The sequence below is a fragment of the Nyctereutes procyonoides genome, unplaced genomic scaffold (genome assembly GCF_905146905.1).
Source record: "Nyctereutes procyonoides isolate TBG_1078 unplaced genomic scaffold, NYPRO_anot_genome, whole genome shotgun sequence".
Classification (NCBI taxonomy): Eukaryota; Metazoa; Chordata; class Mammalia; order Carnivora; family Canidae; genus Nyctereutes; species Nyctereutes procyonoides.
Window position 1 is genome coordinate 25,048,513 of NW_026575160.1, and position 19,319 is coordinate 25,067,831.

At 34.7% G+C, this 19,319-nt stretch overlaps 1 protein-coding gene across 7 annotated transcripts in view; it reads right to left on the bottom strand.

Annotated features, from left to right (window-relative positions):
- Positions 1–19,319, bottom strand: part of IMMP2L (inner mitochondrial membrane peptidase subunit 2) — an 860,425-nt gene that overhangs the window by 768,542 nt on the left and 72,564 nt on the right. For 2 of the 7 annotated variants that reach the window (XM_055314813.1, XM_055314816.1), the window contains exon 4: positions 8,741–8,801. The exons of the other annotated variants lie outside the window; for them this stretch is intronic. In XM_055314813.1, the coding sequence (XP_055170788.1) occupies positions 8,741–8,801 (61 nt within the window). The remainder of the gene's footprint in view (positions 1–8,740; positions 8,802–19,319) is intronic. 7 annotated transcript variants of the gene reach the window in all.

A 19,319-nucleotide genomic window follows, 5' to 3' on the forward strand; every position in this document is an offset into this window, starting at 1 on the left:
AAGCTCCACACTGGGTGGAGCTTGAACTCACAACCCTGAGATCAAGATTTGAGCTAAGATCAAGAGTCTAACATTTAACGAACTGAACTACCCAGGCTTGATTTTGAACTACCTATGCTTGATTTTGTTTAGGGTGGAGAAAAGAGATGATGTTTGAGGCCAGATGTCACTCTTTAGTAGTTTTTTTAGGAATGGGCAAGGAGCTGTGGAGAGAACTTGCAGAAGAGAAACTCTTACAGATATTTGGAAATTGTTAGCCTTCTTTTTTTTTAATATATTTTTTAAATTTTTTATTTCTTTATGATAGTCACAGAGAGAAAGAGAGAGAGGCAGAGTCACAGGCAGAGGGAGAAGCAGGCTCCATGCACCAGGAGCCCGATGTGGGATTCGATCCCGGGTCTCCAGGATCGCGCCCTGGGCCAAAGGCAGGCGCCAAACCGCTGCGCCACCCAGGGATCCCCTGTTAGCTTTCTTTTTAACTTAAAAACCTTAATTTAAAAAAAATCCCTTACTTGGCTTAGCAGAACATATCTTAGCTGCAACTATAATCAACAAAAAGTGAACACTGTTACTGTATAAAACACTTGAGATACATTTAAATGTACTGTATGTGTGTGTCTTATATAAAGGAGTAGCTATAGAGTTCATTGTTACAAAATCAGACTGACTGCCAGGCTAAATGACTAATTACGGGAAGAGAGCAATGACCAAGAGTACAGCTTTGAGGGGAAAAGGCCCTGGTCTGAATCCTCACTCCAGCATTTGCTGGTGACCTTGGGCAAGTTAACTCATCTCTAGGGTCCATAGTTTTCTCATTGTACAATAACACTTCTTTCCTCATCCAGTTATTAGTATAATTAAATAAGGTAATATACAGAAGTCATTTAGAACAATTCTCATCACATAGTAGGTCCTCAGAAACTTCTGGTCCTAAAATTTCCAGCTGTATATATTGTCCAGAACTATATAGAATTCTACAAAAGATGGAATTGGTTGTAACAAGAGCATTTTGTTGCAGCTATAGTTTTTGGCTTGTTTCCTTCTACTTTTATGAGTCACACTGCTTACATTCACTTAAACACACATAGTACAGGTGATTTTAGAAAATAAATTTTCAATGATAACTGATGTTTACCTTGGAGACAATATGCTGGATCCTGAGTTCATGACTAGGCTTCTTGGAATTACAAAGATGAGGAGGTTAATTACCATTTTAAACATAATGATTGGCTGTTGCCTTGTTTCCCTTTTGAGAAAAGGGCAAAACATTCTTACTAAATGCAAAAATATTCCTGTTGACAATTTATTCATTGCTGTTTATGACCTCTAGTTTTCTTTCAAATCAAGCAATTAGATTTTAAACAAACACTCATGAAATAGAAGCAAAAACCACTTCCTCAGCATATTTAGTACTTCTTAAAGGTCTCCCACAAGTAACACCCTCCAATTAATATTTATTCTCTCCCTCGAAGCATCAATGACTGGGCTGCCTAAGAGAAGCCAGTTGCTAGCTAAGGCATAGAAGGATAATAATAATGTTGCATTATAAAGAACGAATATCTCATCCAACTGAAATATGCTAGGAGAATAAAGAAACCAGGAGACAACCAACTGTAAAAATATTAAGAAATACATAACAATTAAAGTCATTCTTTCTCACTCCAACTAGATCTACTAACTGCCAGCGTTACTTTCTTCTTACATTAGTATTACCTCAGAGAATCTATTGTTTTCCTATAAAAGCCAGCCAGCTGCACAGCTCAACCAAGGTATTTCTCTATATTAGTTTTCAAGTATAGAAAGCTTATCTGTAAATAAAGCATACATCATTCATTGTTACCAAGATGTTATTAACTCTTGCTGCTCAGGAACCAAAATACAGGGATTTTCTTATAGGAAAAGAAAAGAAATCTACTTGTTAACCTAACTCACATAAGAATCATGTAAGTAAACCATGTATTCAACCATTTGTTATGAGTACAGGAATGCTGTCAGGTCATACTATTCATGCATGATGACTAGTTTCATGCTCGACTGGCCATTAAGAAGCCTAAAGTTTCATCACTAAAATAATTTTAGGTCTTAAAGGATTTCAGAGAGGGAAATGCAGAAGAGAATGTCCAGATTTAGACATAGAAGAGTCATCTAGGACTTAGATGCCACATAAGAAGAGAACAAATGGAATCAGTACGAGTTTTAAACAGACTAATTATCTAAATTGTGTTGAAAAGAACTCTGGAAGTGACATGCAAAATATATTAGAGAAAACAGTCAAAGAAAGAGAGAACACATGGGACCTTAGTGAGAGGATCCGAAATGAAGCACTGCAAAAAAGAGAACAGAGAAATACCCAATACATATTTCATAGGTAGATCCAAAAAAGATTCTGTATCTAACTGTATGAAGATGGTAAGAAAATGGAAATAAAGATGATGGCAAAATCTCTAACTGTGACTTGTAACTAAATACAGTAATGTCAAAATCTAAAATTATATGCCAAAGGAGAGAGCACGTTTGGTATGGGGAGAAGGCTGTGTTATGTTGGAAGAACCACAGAATATCATCATGTAGATATATCCAGTAGACAACTAAAAATTAAATCCTGATGCTTAGGAAAGAAGTCAAGTAGACAAGAAGTCAAAGACAGTGGGCAAAGAACAAAGAAGAGAAAACTGAGAAAGTAACCAGCAAAACAGAGAGCTAAAAGGAAAACCAAGAAAAAAAATTAAGGTAGTATATGACAAAGGACAAGAAAGTTCCAAGGATTAAGTATTTATAGTGTCTGATTCTGCTAAGATATCAGGAAGCATTCATATTGTGACCATTGTATTTAAGCATTGAGAAGGTATGGTAATTTTTCCAAGGAGTTTCTACAGAGTATTTGAGATTTAGATATGATTTTAATGGATTGAGGAAATAAGCAAATTAAAGAACTGAAGAGAATTCACAGACTACTCTTTCTAGAAGTTTGAAAATAAAGAAAATGTGCCAATTTAACTCTAAATCATGATTGATTCTAGGGAGTGAGAGTCTCTGTTACCTACCACTGTATAGAAGAGTGAAGAAAACAGAGGAAATTACAGGTAATTCTAAAGTCCCAAAATTTGGATAGTGTGATATAGGGATCTAATGACCTCAGCTACACTGTCCAATATAGTAGACATGAGCCTCAGGTAGGCTACTGAGCACTTGAAATATGGCTCATCCAATTTGAAATATGCTCTGTGAAACTCACACCAGATTTTCAAGACATAGTATTTCAAGATTTAGTATTTCATAATATTTTAATATTAATTACATGGGAAAATAATATTTTGGATAAATTGAGTTAAATAAAATTTACAACTATAATTAATTTCTCCAGTTTCTTTTTCCTTTGTTAACATGCCAACTAGACACTTTGAAAGTACATATATAGCTCATGTTGTGCTTCTGTTGGATAGCCCTGATCTAGGGAATGAATACTAAATTGGAAGAAGAGCAGGATGCAAAACGGCTCTGAAAGAATTGGCCCTTATGTATCTATTAAGGTGAAATTTCTAAAGAAGTCACCCAGGAAAACTTCATGATTATATAGTTTAAAAAGCTAAGGTCCTGATTAGATGGTTTAGTCAGGTCACCTGCTTCATTAGAAGGAAAACCCAGAGGAGAACTCACCCAGAGGATTACCTCTATTATTTCACTTCTTGATTTGTCAGTGAAAATTAAACAATTTGAATTAAAAAAAATTATAATAACTTAACTGTTAAATACAACTGATTCTATACCACATCCAATAAGATGGCTACCTGTGGTAAAAACAATAATAATAATAACCTCCAAACCTTAAAATCATGACCGCAATAAACATTCAGTTTCCTATGTGCACCAGCCAACCCATAACAATTTAAGGCATGTCAACCCAGAATTTGTTTTGCTTCTGTTTTACTTTGGGCATATATACACTCTGAATTTATTTCAACCTAATTCCACACTAATTTTAAAGATGGTATCACCCATTCAAGTATATACCTCTTTTAAAAAGTTGTACGAAAACATATTTGAACAATTTCAAGGAATTTATTTCTCAACTATTATGTCATTACCTGTCATTTGCAAGTGGTAACTCACTAAGACATCATGGTGCTCCTAAGTATGATACTTACAGCAAGTTAAAAATTAGAAAGTTCAAAGTATTGCTATGGTATATGATCGTATACTATATATTTCAAGTTCAAGCAGAATTTCAAGTCCTAGTTTGCCCAATGAAACCTTCAAAGCTCATTCAATGACTATGTTAAAGGTCAGCCTCAGTTTCAGGATCACCAACCAAATTATAACCAACCAAAATCTCTGGCTATAATTTCTTGATTATTCTAAGCTATTATAAATCTATTTATACTTCCTATGTAAGAAAGGGCATATCAAGAAGGTGAGGAAAAAATGATATTTATGATATTTTTCTTCTCATGCTAATTTTCCATGTGAAAATTGAAAAAAAATCACTTTAAACTGTACATACACAGTACTTGATTTTGTAGGGTAGCTTAAAAAGCTAATAACTGCTAAAATCATGCTAGTTATTTTCTTCATACAGTTATTGCTCCAAAATACAGAGCTGAAAAATGAAAAACAGATTTGATTAGACAGCATGTTTACTTCATTCTGTACATCCACCCTCTATTTATTTTAAATAATAAAACTACTATTGGTATTCTAAAACATCATTATGGAAATTGACAGAAATAAAGAATTCCAGCTCCCACTTCTTGAATATCTGCAGCTATCTCAATGCATCACACAGATAAAAGGCTGGTGTGAACCGAGCATGGAGTGAGGCATGCACAGGGTGACTGTGCATTTCAAAGGAGGTTTCCAATTTTGATCTATATGTTTTCAATTATTTGCCTTGTGGTTTGTGGCCCTTCTACAAATAACTGGAGTTTGTGTACTCATCCATTTCAAAGGCATTCTAGTCTGGACTCCTTCCTATAGGGCAGCATGCCCACTGGCTGCAGTTATCTCCTAAAAGTACAGATCCAGGTGTCATTTAAAGCTGAGCAGCAGCACATTCTTAAAAGAGTTTTCCATTTTTCCCTCCTTGCATGTGCCATTCAGCTTATTGCATAGTAGGTACAAGTGTCCCACCATCATCCATTCTTAGCAAAAGCATAATCCAGCATGATACTACAGAGGATCATTCCCCTTCAATGTTGGAAGACTGCATCTCACAGTGCTGGGTGTTTATGTCAACCTACCTTATATTACGAATAACTGATTTAACATCATGGTGAGGAGGTTGCCTAAGGATCTGCAGCAGATTTGATATCAGTATTCTACACATAACATCTGAAGCCTTCAATTTGATATTAAGCCCAAAATTTGGTAGAAAGGATTGTTTATTTCCTTAACTTTCAAGGCATCACTGAGAGATAAGGTCACTAAATTCAAAGAGTCTTCCATTTTTCACTGCTAGTGAAAACCTGGCCGTGTTCAGGACTTCACTAGGACAAAGCTATTAAGGGATCTAGACATTGTCATGCTCATATGAAGCTAATGTTTGACACCTTGTTCTAGACCAACAAACCTACTCACCACTTCCTCCATAAAACTGTAAACACTTGCCTCAAAATGTTTATACATGTTCTCTCTAAAATTTTCTTGCTGCTTCTCTGGTCAAGTATGTATCACTTCATCTTTAAAATCTAGTTTTAAATTCACATATTTTTCTTTCAACTCCTCTTCAGTAATTCATTAGTATCAGTATCCTATCAATGGTTGTTGGTATGGCTCTATAAGCTCATTACACATCATGTGTCTCTGACTCATCTCTTTGCCTGACCAACGATATACACAGGTAGAAACTACGTCTCCATTTCTGCTGTGGCACCTAACAACACTGAGCACCAATGGTATGTTGTTAAATCAGATTACTTTAAAAAAAAAAAAAAAAACGCTTTTAAAGCCCTGATGTGAAGTGTTGACCAATTTTCATGATATAAATACTCACACCATAGCTGACTTCAGGCTACCACCACTGACTTGGGAGCTAATTCAAGACAATGTATGATCCTGCACACAATGGCTGACTTGATGAATATGCAGTTTCCCTTCTAATAAGGCCACCTGCCAGAATTTTGACAAGTCTCAAAAAAAATCTATTTTTAAATCTGTCTTATTCAAGACATATTCATTCAGTAGAATGGTTAAGTCCCATGAAAGGAGGTATTTTGCCTGTCTGTTTTCTTTACTACTATATCACAGTGGCTAGTTCTATGCCCAGGGTAATCCCTTAGAAAATATTTGTGAGGGATCCCTGGGTGGCTCAGCGGTTTGGCGCCTGCCTTTGGCCCAAGGCGCGATCCTGGAGACCCGGGATCGAATCCCACATTGGGCTCCCGGTACATGGAGCCTGCTTCTCCCTCTGCCTATGTCTCTGCCTCTCTCTCTCTCTGTGTGTGTGTGTGACTATAATAAATAAAAATAATAAAAAAATTAAAAAAAATATTTGTTAGATGAATAAGTTGTTGGTTATTTAAATATAATAAAATACTATATAAGCATCCAGTAAAAGCTGTGATATGTCTCTATTATAAAATAATTAACCTATACATGTAGAAAATAAAATAATCACAGAAAAAAACTGTCAAGTTAAAGCGTATATTAGAAATTATTGAGTGCAATCCCTTCATTTTATTTAAAAAAAGAAAAATCCACAGAAGTTAATAAACAAGAGTCTCTTGGTGCCAGAGTGGGCCTTGAACCCAGCCAGGGCTCTTGTTATCTGATCCAAGTCTTTTCTGACTAGAGAATAATGACTGCCCCTTGGGTTATTGTCTTCTTGAGCTTATATCCTATTGAGGAGCTGCCATTATTTTAAAAAGCATATTTTTCATTGGTTTTTCCACATTAATATACAATGCAGAACTATATTAGGCATAATATCTAATAAAAGAAAAATCAAGTTAACTATAAGACTATCAATGACCAAAAAAAGACTATAATTATAAAGGATATTTCTGTATATATCAGATAACCTTTTTGTCAAAATAGCATCACAGAAGCAAAGATTAGTCCAAATTTTGTATTCATACCATCTTTAAATTTGGAATCATCTATGAACTTAATTATCTTGATTACTCTATCTGATCATTAGTACAGAGGTCATGTAAAACTAGACCTTATATTGATTCCAGAAATGATTACCAAGATCTTCCCACAATTCAAAGGCCTAAGACAAACTGTAAAAATGGTCAGGAATTTACCAACATCTTTATAAAATTTTAATAATTTACATATATATAAATTATTGGGTTAATTTGAGAGAAAAAAAATCTTCCTTTAGACAATATTTGGGATTTCTACCCATTTATGTCTTTAATAAGACCTGAACTGAGAGAAACCCTTACAGGAATCCTAATTTCTTATATTGCATTTCTCTGAATGGTTCAATTAGGTTGGCAGCCTCTAAAATGTTTCCCTTGTCAAACACTTAAGTAGAATCCAAATTTAAAGAATTAATCAATAACAAAAAATACATCATAGCTAAAATTATAGTATTTTACTGAACTATAGATGATACCCTTTTCATGAGAAATTATTTTACTCCATTTCATTATTTGTTACCATTTAAAAGTCTACATACAATAAATGTGTGTAAAAAATCATACCATTCTGAAGATAACTAAAAACATCACTCCCCTCCATTTCTAAAGTAAAAGTGAGTATTCAAAGATAATTGCAGGAGGTTAAGTTCATTAGCCAATATTCCCCTAACACCTAAGGCAGTTTTCTGATTTTTTTTTCAGTATGATCTTATTACTGCCTAATTATCCATATTGCTTTTCTTCCTTTTTGTTCAATTGAAATTCACAGAAGCAGTTTAACCTTTCATTTAGAATCATTAAATATACCCCCCTCCTTCACTAATAATTGGCCTCTTTCTTTACTAACTGATTTCCCCTCTTGATTTATTATACATCTTTTTTGCCAAATTTGGATCCATTCTGTTAATACATTTTTTACCTTCCTTCAACTCAATTAACACACTGTCACGGTTACCAAAACTTTCCTATTATTTCAAGTTCTTATTGCACTTTAAAGATCCTCTAGAAGAATAATGAATTTTTAATAAACTTGAATATTTAAATGATTCTTCATTAATTCTATAATGAAATTTACGTGAGACATACTACTCACAGTGAAATGTTTCCTACTGTTTTGTCATAACACTCTAGAGTAACTTTTCAGCAATCCAAATACACAAATCTTTGCAATGTAACTTATGACCTCTAAAAGAACAAAAAGCCATATTATAATTATCATATCCATAGTCAAATCCAACTGAGCCAGCTTCTCTGTCAGCAGTTTCAACATCCATACAATTTTTAATAAAGTGAAACTTATATTTGTGGTGCCTTCAGTAAATATGAACATGACCTCTGAATGTGAGTAAACCTGTCACTAGATTATCCAAGGAGTAATCTTTCATAATATGGGGCATTGAGGCTTCTCACTAATGGAAATAAACAGTAAAAAACAACAGCATCAAAAAAAGGATTCCTGTTCACTTCTTGGACAGGAACATTTTCCTGAGCTCCAAAGCACAGATAAAGTTTGGTGGCTGTTGCTTTTAAGCCCTTTCCCTTTCTTATCAGCCACAGCCACATTTCCCAGCAACTGCTACCTCCACTCACCAAAAACAGTGCCTATTTTTTTATAAAAGGTAAAAAAAAAAAAAAATGGAATGGTGACTACTGACCTTGGAGCAAATACAGTTATGTTGAAGTTTTGAGATTCCTTCCACATTTCCAGGACCTAAACTATGAAACAAAATATGGACACTGGCATGTCTTGTAAGAGCAAATGAACAGTGTTGACAAGCAGGAAGTGCATCATAAATTAACAAAACAGATAATCAGAACAAGAATGACCATTAGAAGCTTAATAACTCAATTCTCAGGGTAAATTAGAAGGAATAAAGAAATGTACACTTTCTACAGCTTTCTTATTTTAAATAATTGTAAGCAAGAAGGAAAAGATTTTGCTCTCATCCTCCTGTAACAAACCTCCTTGCCAACTTTTAATTTCTCGATTTTCAATAATTTCTACTGAAGACATAATCTTAATCTTAATAAGCAGATTAATTTGATGCCTTTGACCAAAAGAGCTTTGGTGTTCAAAGTCTCCTTATCCATTCTAAAACTTCTGTTTCATATGCCAACATGGTTTCTTTTCTTTTAAAAATTTAAAATTGGTTTTGACTCCTGCTTCACAAGTATGCAAAAGTCTATATTTTTCTGATATTCTGAGTGATTGATTCTTATGTCCATCTCCTTAAAACTATTGTCATGCAATCTTAAAATGGAAGAGACCTTGGAGATCAACTGTTAGTCTATATTTTGTATATGCTAAAACTGACACTGTAAATTAAGATAACTGGTACAAGGTCACAGGACAGTTAACAAGTAATATAGCTGAAAGGAGAAGGAAGATCTCCTAAGGCTTTATACTATACTTTGTACCAAGAAACTGGCAGGTAGAGGCTGACAGAGTTGTTTTCTGTAAAAGAAAATAATTTTTATATTTTTTTTAAGATTTTATTTATTTATTCATGAGAGACACACACACACAGACAGAGAGAGGCAGAGACACAGGGGGAGGGAGAAGCAGGTTCCATGCAGGGAGCCTGACGTGGGACTTGATCCTGGGACTCCATCCTGGGACTCCAGGATCACACCCTGAGTTGAAGGCGGCACTAAACCACTGAGCCACCCAGGCTTCCCAAGAAAACAATTTTTAGATAGTTGGTCAAGTTACCTAAATAAAATCAGTATTTGCAAATGCTTGTAAGAATCTTTTGTAAAAGTTCACTTTACTTTTCCATATATTTTAAGGGTAATATTAGAACTGTTTTTAATTTTTAATTGTGTAACAAAATTTTCTACTGCCCCTAGAGCAAATTAAAGCAAACTTAGGAAACAGCACTCATTCATTAGCTCACCATTCTCTAGGACAGAAGTCTGGCAGGTTTGGCTGGGTACTCTGCTTAGGTTCTTCAGGTCAAAATCAAGGTGTCTGCTGCTCTGGGCCCTTATATGGAAAATGGGGGAGAATCTACTCTCGGTCTTATAAGGTTGTGGGCAAAATACAATTCTATATAGTTACAGGATTGAGCTCCTGATTCCTTTGTCGACCTTTGGTCAGGCGTTATTCTTAGCTTCTAGAGGCAGCACACTTTTCTCTGCTCAGGGCCCCTGACTCTTCAAAGCCAGCAATAATGCTTCAAACCTTTCCTGCATTTGGATCTCTCTGACTTTTCTTCTAGATCTCCCTCACGTCAGCCTCTGCTTTTAAAGACTCATGCGGCTGGGTGACAGGCATTAAGGAGGGCGCACAATGGGGACGCCTGGGTGGCTCAGCAGTTAAGTGTCTGCCTTTGGCTCAGGGCATGATCCTGGAGTTCTGGATCGAGTCCCATATCGGGCTCCCTGCATGGAGCCTGCTTCTCCCTCTGCCTATGTCTCTGCCTCTCTCTCTCTCTCTCTCTCTGTTTCTCATGAATAAATAAATAAAAATCTTAAAAAAAAAAAGAGGGTGCACGATGAGATGAGCCCTGGGTGTTATATTGTATGATGGCAAATTGAATTTAAATAAAGTAAAATTAAAAAAAAAATTAACTCGTGATTAAATTGGGCATGGATAATTGAAAATAATCTCATTATTTTGAGGTCAATTAAAGGTCAACCTTAATTACATCTGCAAAGTCCTTTGGCAATACAAGGTCACATATTCATGGCCATGATATTTCATCATATTCACTGTCCTGGGGATTAGAGTATAGAATCTTCTTGGAGACCAAAATTCTGTCTACTATACTTACCACCTATTTTGTTAATGTAAACTTAAGGAAATGTGACTGGTTTGGGGTGTTTTGTGTTTTGTTTTAAGATTGATTGATTGATTGATTTTGAGAAAGAGAGGCAGAGGCCACATAGGAGAAGAGGCAGAGGGAGAGGAAGAAAGAAAGAATCCCAAGCAGACTCCCTGCAGAAAGTGGAGCCCAGGATGGGGCTTGATCTCATGACCCTGAGACCAGGATATGAACTGAAATCAAGAGTCTGACACCTAACCAACTGAGCCACCCAGATGCCCCAAAGAAATGTGACTTATTTTTTAAGAGATTCATATTGTTCATACTTTAACTAAACATTCCTTTTCTCACCTCTAATATTTATGCATCTGTTTCCAGTAATTGCTCAGATCAGCCCCACTGATGTCCAATGCTGACCCCCATACCAATCACAGGGCCAGCTTCCTAAGGTTGTGACCAATGCAATCACACAGGAGTCTGAGGCTCAGAGAGACCACACACTTGGGCCTTAATGCTCTCCAGCTGCCATCTTAAAATTATTACTAGTTTGAATGTTTTATAAGTGAAGTCCAATAGGGCAATGGACAATATGCTAGGGGGTGGTTGTCTGAAAAAGAGTATATTTCTCTTTGATTTTTGAAGAATAGTTCTAAAAGGTACAAAACGCTAGGCTGGAATTTTGTTTTTCCCTTTAGCACCTTACAGACATCATTCAGTTATCTCCTGCCTTCCATTGGTTAAGAAGTCAGCTATTTTTTGCTTCTTTGACAATGTCTTTTTTTTTCTCATTTCAAGATTTTTCTCTTTTTCTTTGGCTTTCAAAGGTCTATCATGTGCCTTAAATGTCTTTTTTCATTGTATTTATCCTGATCAGATTTGTAGTGCTTCTTGATTCTGTATGTTGATGTCCTTCATAAGTTCTGGAAAATGTCTGGCCTTTATTCAGATACTACTTTCTCTGCCCCACTCTCTCTTCCTCTTCTGCTACCCCAATTAGATAGATGCCAGCCCTTTTCACTATGTGCTACGCGCATACCTCTTGCCCTATTCATTGTATGTCACAATCTTTTATCCCTCCGTATTCCAGTCTAGATATTTTCTAAGTGACCTTTCACCCTGTTCATGAATCTTCTCCAAGGCTATATCTAATTTGCTGTCAAACTCATCAACTGAGTTCTTGTCCTCAGTTCATACTAGTTTTAATTTCTAGAATTCCTTTTAATTTTTTTTATAGATTCTGTTTTCTGATGAAATTATCCATCTTTTCATCAAGTTTTCAAAATATTTGTTATAATTATTTTATAGCTCATATCTGATCATTCCAACAACTAGATCATTATGATTGTTTCTATCATTTATTGTTTTATTTTGTTTTTATCTTGGTCTTGCCTTCTGACATGCATGGTGATTTTTTATTGAATGCCAAGCGTGGGATACAAAAAAACTTAAGATTCTGCATGATGCCTCTTGCTTCTGGCAAAGACAGTTAAAGAAAAGGCAGATCATCTTAAAATCAGGATTTAGTTTATCAGAGGCTGCATCTCAATTATTTTAAGTTATGGTCTATTTCTAGTTCTCCCTAACTCCTAGGATATATCCTTCAAGGATTCCAATTAAAAAAAATACTCCAATTAAAAGTATGGAGTATTTACCAGGGTCCTGCCTCCTCCTCCTTGAATTCTAGTTTGACCTCCTAGCAGGGTAAAACTGTCAAAAATTCTGCTCAGCCTCTTACCATCTCAGCTGCCACTCTTTGGCTTCTCAGTTTCATGCCTGTGGTGCTTACAAAGTGACAAGTAACCCAAGATAAAAAGTAGCACTGAATACAGGGTGCACCTCAATGTGTTTCTCTTCACTCTGGGATCTTTGCCCTTTGACAAAGCTACAATGCATGTAATTTTTTTTTTAAATGCAGCTTTCTCATGTTTCTCAGTATGGGACTTAGTTTGAAATAAACCAGTCTATCACAGATGAAGATGGAAATCAGATACTGATTGATATTAGTGGCCTATCTTTATATATGGACCTATATCTTAATGGTTCCAGAAGTATTTTTAAAAAGTTGCCCTACCTATGTAATAGTTTATTTTTCTGAGTTATATTTACTGTTTGAAACTTAAATTGTCTACTTCCCCAAAATTCTTATTATTTCTCTGTTACAATTATTTAAGCTTATATTCAAAATGCTTTTTTTAAAAAAAATTTTATTTATTCATGAGAGACACACAGAGAAAGGAAGAGACGTAGACAGAGGGAGAAGCAGGCTCCATGCAGGGAGCACCATGTGGGATTCAATCCCGGGTCTCCAGGATCACACCCTGGGCCAAAGGCAGGTGCTAAACCGCTGAGCCACCCAAGAATCCTTTAAAATGCTTCTCCTTAAGAGTTCAATCTGACTCAGTACATATAACATAAAATGTGTATTTGGGAGCACCTTTATGAATGCTGTCCTGAACTTTTTTTTTTTTTAATAAAAGTCACAGTGTTCTCAGATACTGGATTTTTTCACAGTGAAAATAAAACAGTTACAACATAACTGTTTACAATAAACCAGTTACAAACCTAAGTACCTACTATTTCATAGAATATCCCCTGTATAAATTTGTTCTTTGACAATTTCTAGTCATCTCTCAAAGGATATAAGATTTAGGAAATGGGTATATATCTTGCTATACGAGATATCCATAGCTTCTGCTCATTACCATAAAATCTCGATAATTCAAAAGTGAAACTTATGATCACTGAAACATTTCCTAGCCCAGAACTAAGAAAATGTTTTATTGCGTAATTAAATGTATAACAATTGTGGAGGTAGTTTATCCTACTCAAGAAAGCAAATCGATATTAAGGGCTACCTCAAAGGCACCAACTTTTTGCATGCCTATGAAGAGCAGTTACAAAAACAGTTTAATCTATATCAAATAATAGCAATAAATACTTACACTGTCTCATTTTTTAAGGAATTGTTTGTAAATAAAGTTAGTAATGACTGCAAACAACAATGGGTAATTGAAAGTGCTGAAAACTAAATCTCTCATCAAAATAAACTGCAAACTGGATTTCACTTTACAACATTTTCAAAGTCCATTATTTAAAAAGAAAAGAAAAAAATCTGCTTATAGAACTTTTCTTTGAAAGTCATGGTCTTTCTAACTTTGTGTCTCTGAAATATACAATATTACCTACAAACTCAGAAAAATTTTTGGTTATAAACAAAAAAAATGGGAATGCATACAGATTCAACAGATAAGCATCCACAATTCTTCTAGCTCAAGAGATAACTGGCTTTTAATACGATTACAGCTCATCAGTCACCGCTCTGAGTATTTGTTCAAAACCTGAATTTGGTTTTTTAGCAGATTCCAATTAATTTACCTCAGGGGATTAAGGGATATTTAAAGATTTACAAACACTCAAGACACAAAGAAACTAGCAAATTTCATTTTTTTTCAAAGGCTCTATTCTATTTCATCCATTTTCCTCGCTGAAATCTTCATAACTCTTTGCTCACACTCACTGCTAGAAATGCAACCATTGTGGTGGCCATCTGTCAAAAAATGGCAATAAGTTTACATGTCACAAACCAGGTGTAGAAATTGTATGCACACTATATGTTCATAATAATGTCTTGCTGCTATTAATGAAGAGATACATTTCATAAACCACTATATCAGAAATTTTATTACAGAAATGGGGATATGATAGATGCCAAGATATTAGGGCCTGCTTGACTTCTTTGCTGAGAACGAGTAAATGTCCTCAACCAGAGCACCACCACTATATATAGAGGCTTTACAGTTTTAAGGTTAAGACCACAGGATTTGATGAGAGGCACATCAAAACTTTGCTTTTCTATTTACTAGCTGTACATTCTTAAGCAAGTTACTTAACCTCTCCATACCTCATTGTTTTGTCTATAAAATAAGAATAACAACATTATCTACTTTTGGGGGGTAGTTAAAATAAGGATTGAATAAAAATAAATATAGAACTCTTAGCCCTGTGACTGGAAAATAATAAACAGTCAATACATATTAAAAACTGTTGTGGGATGCCTGGCTGACTCGGTTGAGTATGTGCCTCTTGATCTCAGGGTCATGAGTTCAAGTCCCATATCTGGCATGGAGTCTACTTAAAAAAAAAATACAGTTGTGAATTTTTTTTCCTCTCTCTCATAGACTACATGTATTTTTTTTTTCTTTTGGACCTGATTACCACAATACTCTTACCAATACAAAGTGTTTAGCTATCTTGGGGAGACTGACTTTGCTTCATAGAAACTACTTTAGTATTTTGCCACCCCAGACTTTTGAATCTAGGAAAGCAGCAGTGGTTGATGGAAAGGGTTTAAACACTGCGGTCTCCGTCCAATAAAAACAGAATGTGTGTCACATGTTTAATTTTGAGTCTTCTACTAGCCACATTAAAAAAAGAAAAAGAAGGAACGCCTGGGTGGCTCAGTGGTTGAGCATCTGCCTTCAGCTCAGGGCGTGATCCCAGTCCAGGGATCGAGTCCAACATCGGGCTTGCTGTGGTGGGCCTGCTTCTCCTTCTGCCTCTGTCTCTACCTCTCTCTATATATCTCATGAATAAATAAAATCTTTTTTAAAAAAGTTTAAGTTAATTCTAATAAAGTATTTTATCTAATGAATATGTCCAAAATATTATCATTTTAACAAGTGATAATAACTACTTCAGCTGCTCAGTAGCCATATTTACCAGCTATGTCCAACAGGACAGGTTCAGAGTCAAGTAGGCCTGGATTCTCATTCTAGCTCTGCTATTCACTTGCTATTTACTTGTTAAATCTCATCTTCACTGGGTTAAAACTAACTATCTCCAGATATTGTTATGAGAATTAAGTAAAAATAGCATACATAAAATGCATAGCACAATGCCTGATATACGGGGTACTCATTAAAAGAGAATTTCCCCACCCTCACCTTCTACTAGATCTAAAACCTCACATGGGCTCAGTATAGTATCATCTAGGACCCAGCCTTAGCTCCTTCTCTTCTATCTGTACTATAAACTTTAGCCTTTCCCCCACCTGCACAGCTCTTCCTCCTTGCTTCTTAGCAGCAGTAACATGCTTGTGTAGACTTCGGGAAGCCATGGCGTCTCTCAGTCATGACCCACGTATGTGGTCCTAAGAAACCAGAATGACTTATGCCAGAATATTTCCTTCTCTGGCCCTGTCTCATCTACCTCCCCAGCTCTTAACTACCACTACAGCTTCCCCCGCAACTGCCATCAACAGCAATGCTTCTCCACTGGAACATACACTGACCTCAGAATTTCTAAAGGTAAGTATTTTTCTACAAAATAACTGGCAGAACCCTTTAAAGGTGTCAAGATCAAAAAAGATGAAGAAGAAATGAGGAACTATTACAGATTGGAGGCAACTAGAGAGACATTAAAAAAAAATGAAATATGGGATCCTACATAGGATCTTGGTGTAGAAAAAGGACGTTAGTGGGAAAACTGGTGAAATGCTCATAGTTATTTAATAGTACTGTATCAATATCAACTTTCTCATCTCAGTAATTGTACCACGGTAGTGGACAATATTAATGTAGGGGGGGTAAGATCCATACTCTGTGGATCAAATGGATAACATGGGGACTACAGCTGATAACACTGTATTGTACAACTGAAATTTGCTTAGAAAGTAGAACTTAAATGTTCTCACACACACACACACACACAAAAGGTAAAGGTGACAGATGTGCTAATTAACACAATGAGGTCAATCCTATCATTATATATATACGGATATATATATATGAACCATCTTATTTTACATTTTACATTTTAAATATTACAATTTTATTTGTCAATTGTACATCAGTAAAGCTGAAAAAAAGATTATATGAGAACTCTCCATACTACTCTTACAACCTTTCTTGACATCTAATATCAAAATAAAAAGTTAAAACACTTTTAAATGTGATCATTTGAAACTATTATGAAGGAACCTCTGTCCCAATGGATTTGTTCATTGAAACATCACTGTAAATATGCTACTTATGTTAAGCCTATTGCTGTAAGGCCATCACACAGGTTAATGAAGAGTCAATTCCAAGGTATAGAAAATCCACCTTAATCACCACTATTAGTTTGCAAATCCACTAAGAGAGTATGATGTCACCTACATACACTCAATAATACTAAGCACTTGATGACAGCAAATGTTTTATGTGACTAGTAATGTTACTAAATAAATATAACTTTTGATTTAACATTACTGAATAACATGTTTAAACATTAGCTCCACTATTCATAGAAAGAAAGTGACAAGAAAAGATAAGAAAGAGATGAAACGAAGCATATTCTAATCTGTAGCTCCTCAGACCCTTCATGCTTTAGGGAACAGCCTTGGTCAATAATCTCTGAGCAAAACCCACTGCAACAGAAAAGAAAAGTCTGTTCTGCTACAGCATGTGTTTCTGTAACATAAATTAGCTCATAGGCACCATGGAGAAAGAGTTACAGTATAAAGCAGACGTTGCATTAGTTCATAAGGAATTTTTTCCCAGATCATTAATGCATTGTCTCATCAATAATAGCAACTGAAGGCTAAGTACACTAACAGCAATAAGCCAGGAAGGAATCTGTATTACATATTCAATCTTCTTAGAAGTGCTTATTGCAAGGTTAACTCTGATCTTTGTTTTAAATAAATAAAGTAAGTAATTAGGTAACACTGAACAATGAGCAGAGTATACACCTCCAGTAACCATACATTTTATACAAAGCTTGCAATCTTTTCACTATTTGTAACTTCTAATGAAAATGTCCATCTGCCCTTCCATCAGGTTACCTTCAGCTTTTTTGTCTTAAATAAATTCTACATTTATTGCAGTGCTTATTTATAAAAAATTTCATGTCATTTAAACTGTGATAGCACTTATATTGAATTGTTTTTGTTTTCACTAGTGCTCTAGTTACAAAGTTGCACAAGCCCTACTACTTTATGAATTTGCAAACTGAACTTTTCCAGAAATGTATATATAATACATAATAAAAATGCTGTATTACTACAAACACCGAATATATGCAACACTGTCCCAGGATTTTTTTACTATAAACTGTCATACTACCTTGTTTCCAAAGATTGTATGTATCAATGAAATATGTTATATCAATTTATAAACAAAAAAATGACATTTTCTATTTAGCCTTAAATTCAAGTTTAGTCATATATTTCTTGAGTCACACATCTCTTAAATACAGAGAATGTTCTGATGTACTAATGATAATTATGATCTAAGTTAAAACCAGACTGATAGATTTTCTAAGAAAAGCAAATATTCAGTGTTGATGTGAATTAAATATATATTCATGAACATTAATCAAACCAACATTAATCTTTTCAAATGAAGCAGTCTATAAAATATATATAAATATAAGGACATTTAGAAAGTACTTTTGTTCATAAAATTAAAAAGATACTTTAAATAATGTCTTTTATATAGTATTACATCATGCTAAAAAAGAATTTAGCAAAAGACTTTTTGTCTCTTTCTCAAAAAAAATCATTGCTTAATGATTATTTGTTCTTAAAATATATAATACCAATCACTAAGCATTCTTTTATGTAAATGGCTCCTTCTAGCAACAAGAATTATAAAAGAAAATTTGTGTTATTTGTACATGACAGAGATATAGCACATAATTAACTCATTAAAAATATAGCTCAACCCAAGTAGCTATAATTTATTATATCACCTTCAATTCAGATATGCTATTTTTCAGTTAATTTATATAATATGTATCAATTAGTTTAATATTTACATAAGAGAATAGTGTTCTGTTTTTCACATAGTCCATTATATGCTAGTGTACTTTCACAAACCCATGCAACCCTGAATTTCAAGGAGTCTCTTTTTTCCAATTATCTATTCAAATTTACCTGCTTCAAGATAGTCAGCATGTTTCTCTTGGAAAAAAAATAAAAACTGCACAATTGTCTGCTTACAGTGTGACCTCTTTCACTTGGGTGGGTATCCTCTCCATCACCGACTAAGTGAGAATGTAACCTTGTCAAACCAAAGGCAAAAGAATAATGAGCACACAACAGGCTAACCCAGCATGGAAAAGGTTGTTAAGGAGGTTGCAAAAAAAAAAAAAAACTACTCTGAATGACAAAATAAAAGTAGAGTCCAAAGAGTAGGTTAATATTAAAGAAAGCACTCAAGAACATGAGAAGCATTTAATCCCTATCCTTGGATGTCTGCCATACAAAACTCTATTCAAATGTATTTATTTTATGAGTTACTACCAGATTTAGTTAATAAGTTTTTTCAAATGAATCCTAGAAAAACAGGCTTGAAGGAGACACATTTATGAAACATCTATTTCCACAAAGCACTAGCCAAAGATAAGTTTGAACAAGTAGATCATGTTTTACATTTACCGAACAATTATAAATTCTCATCCAACAAAAAAGCAATCATTCCAATTA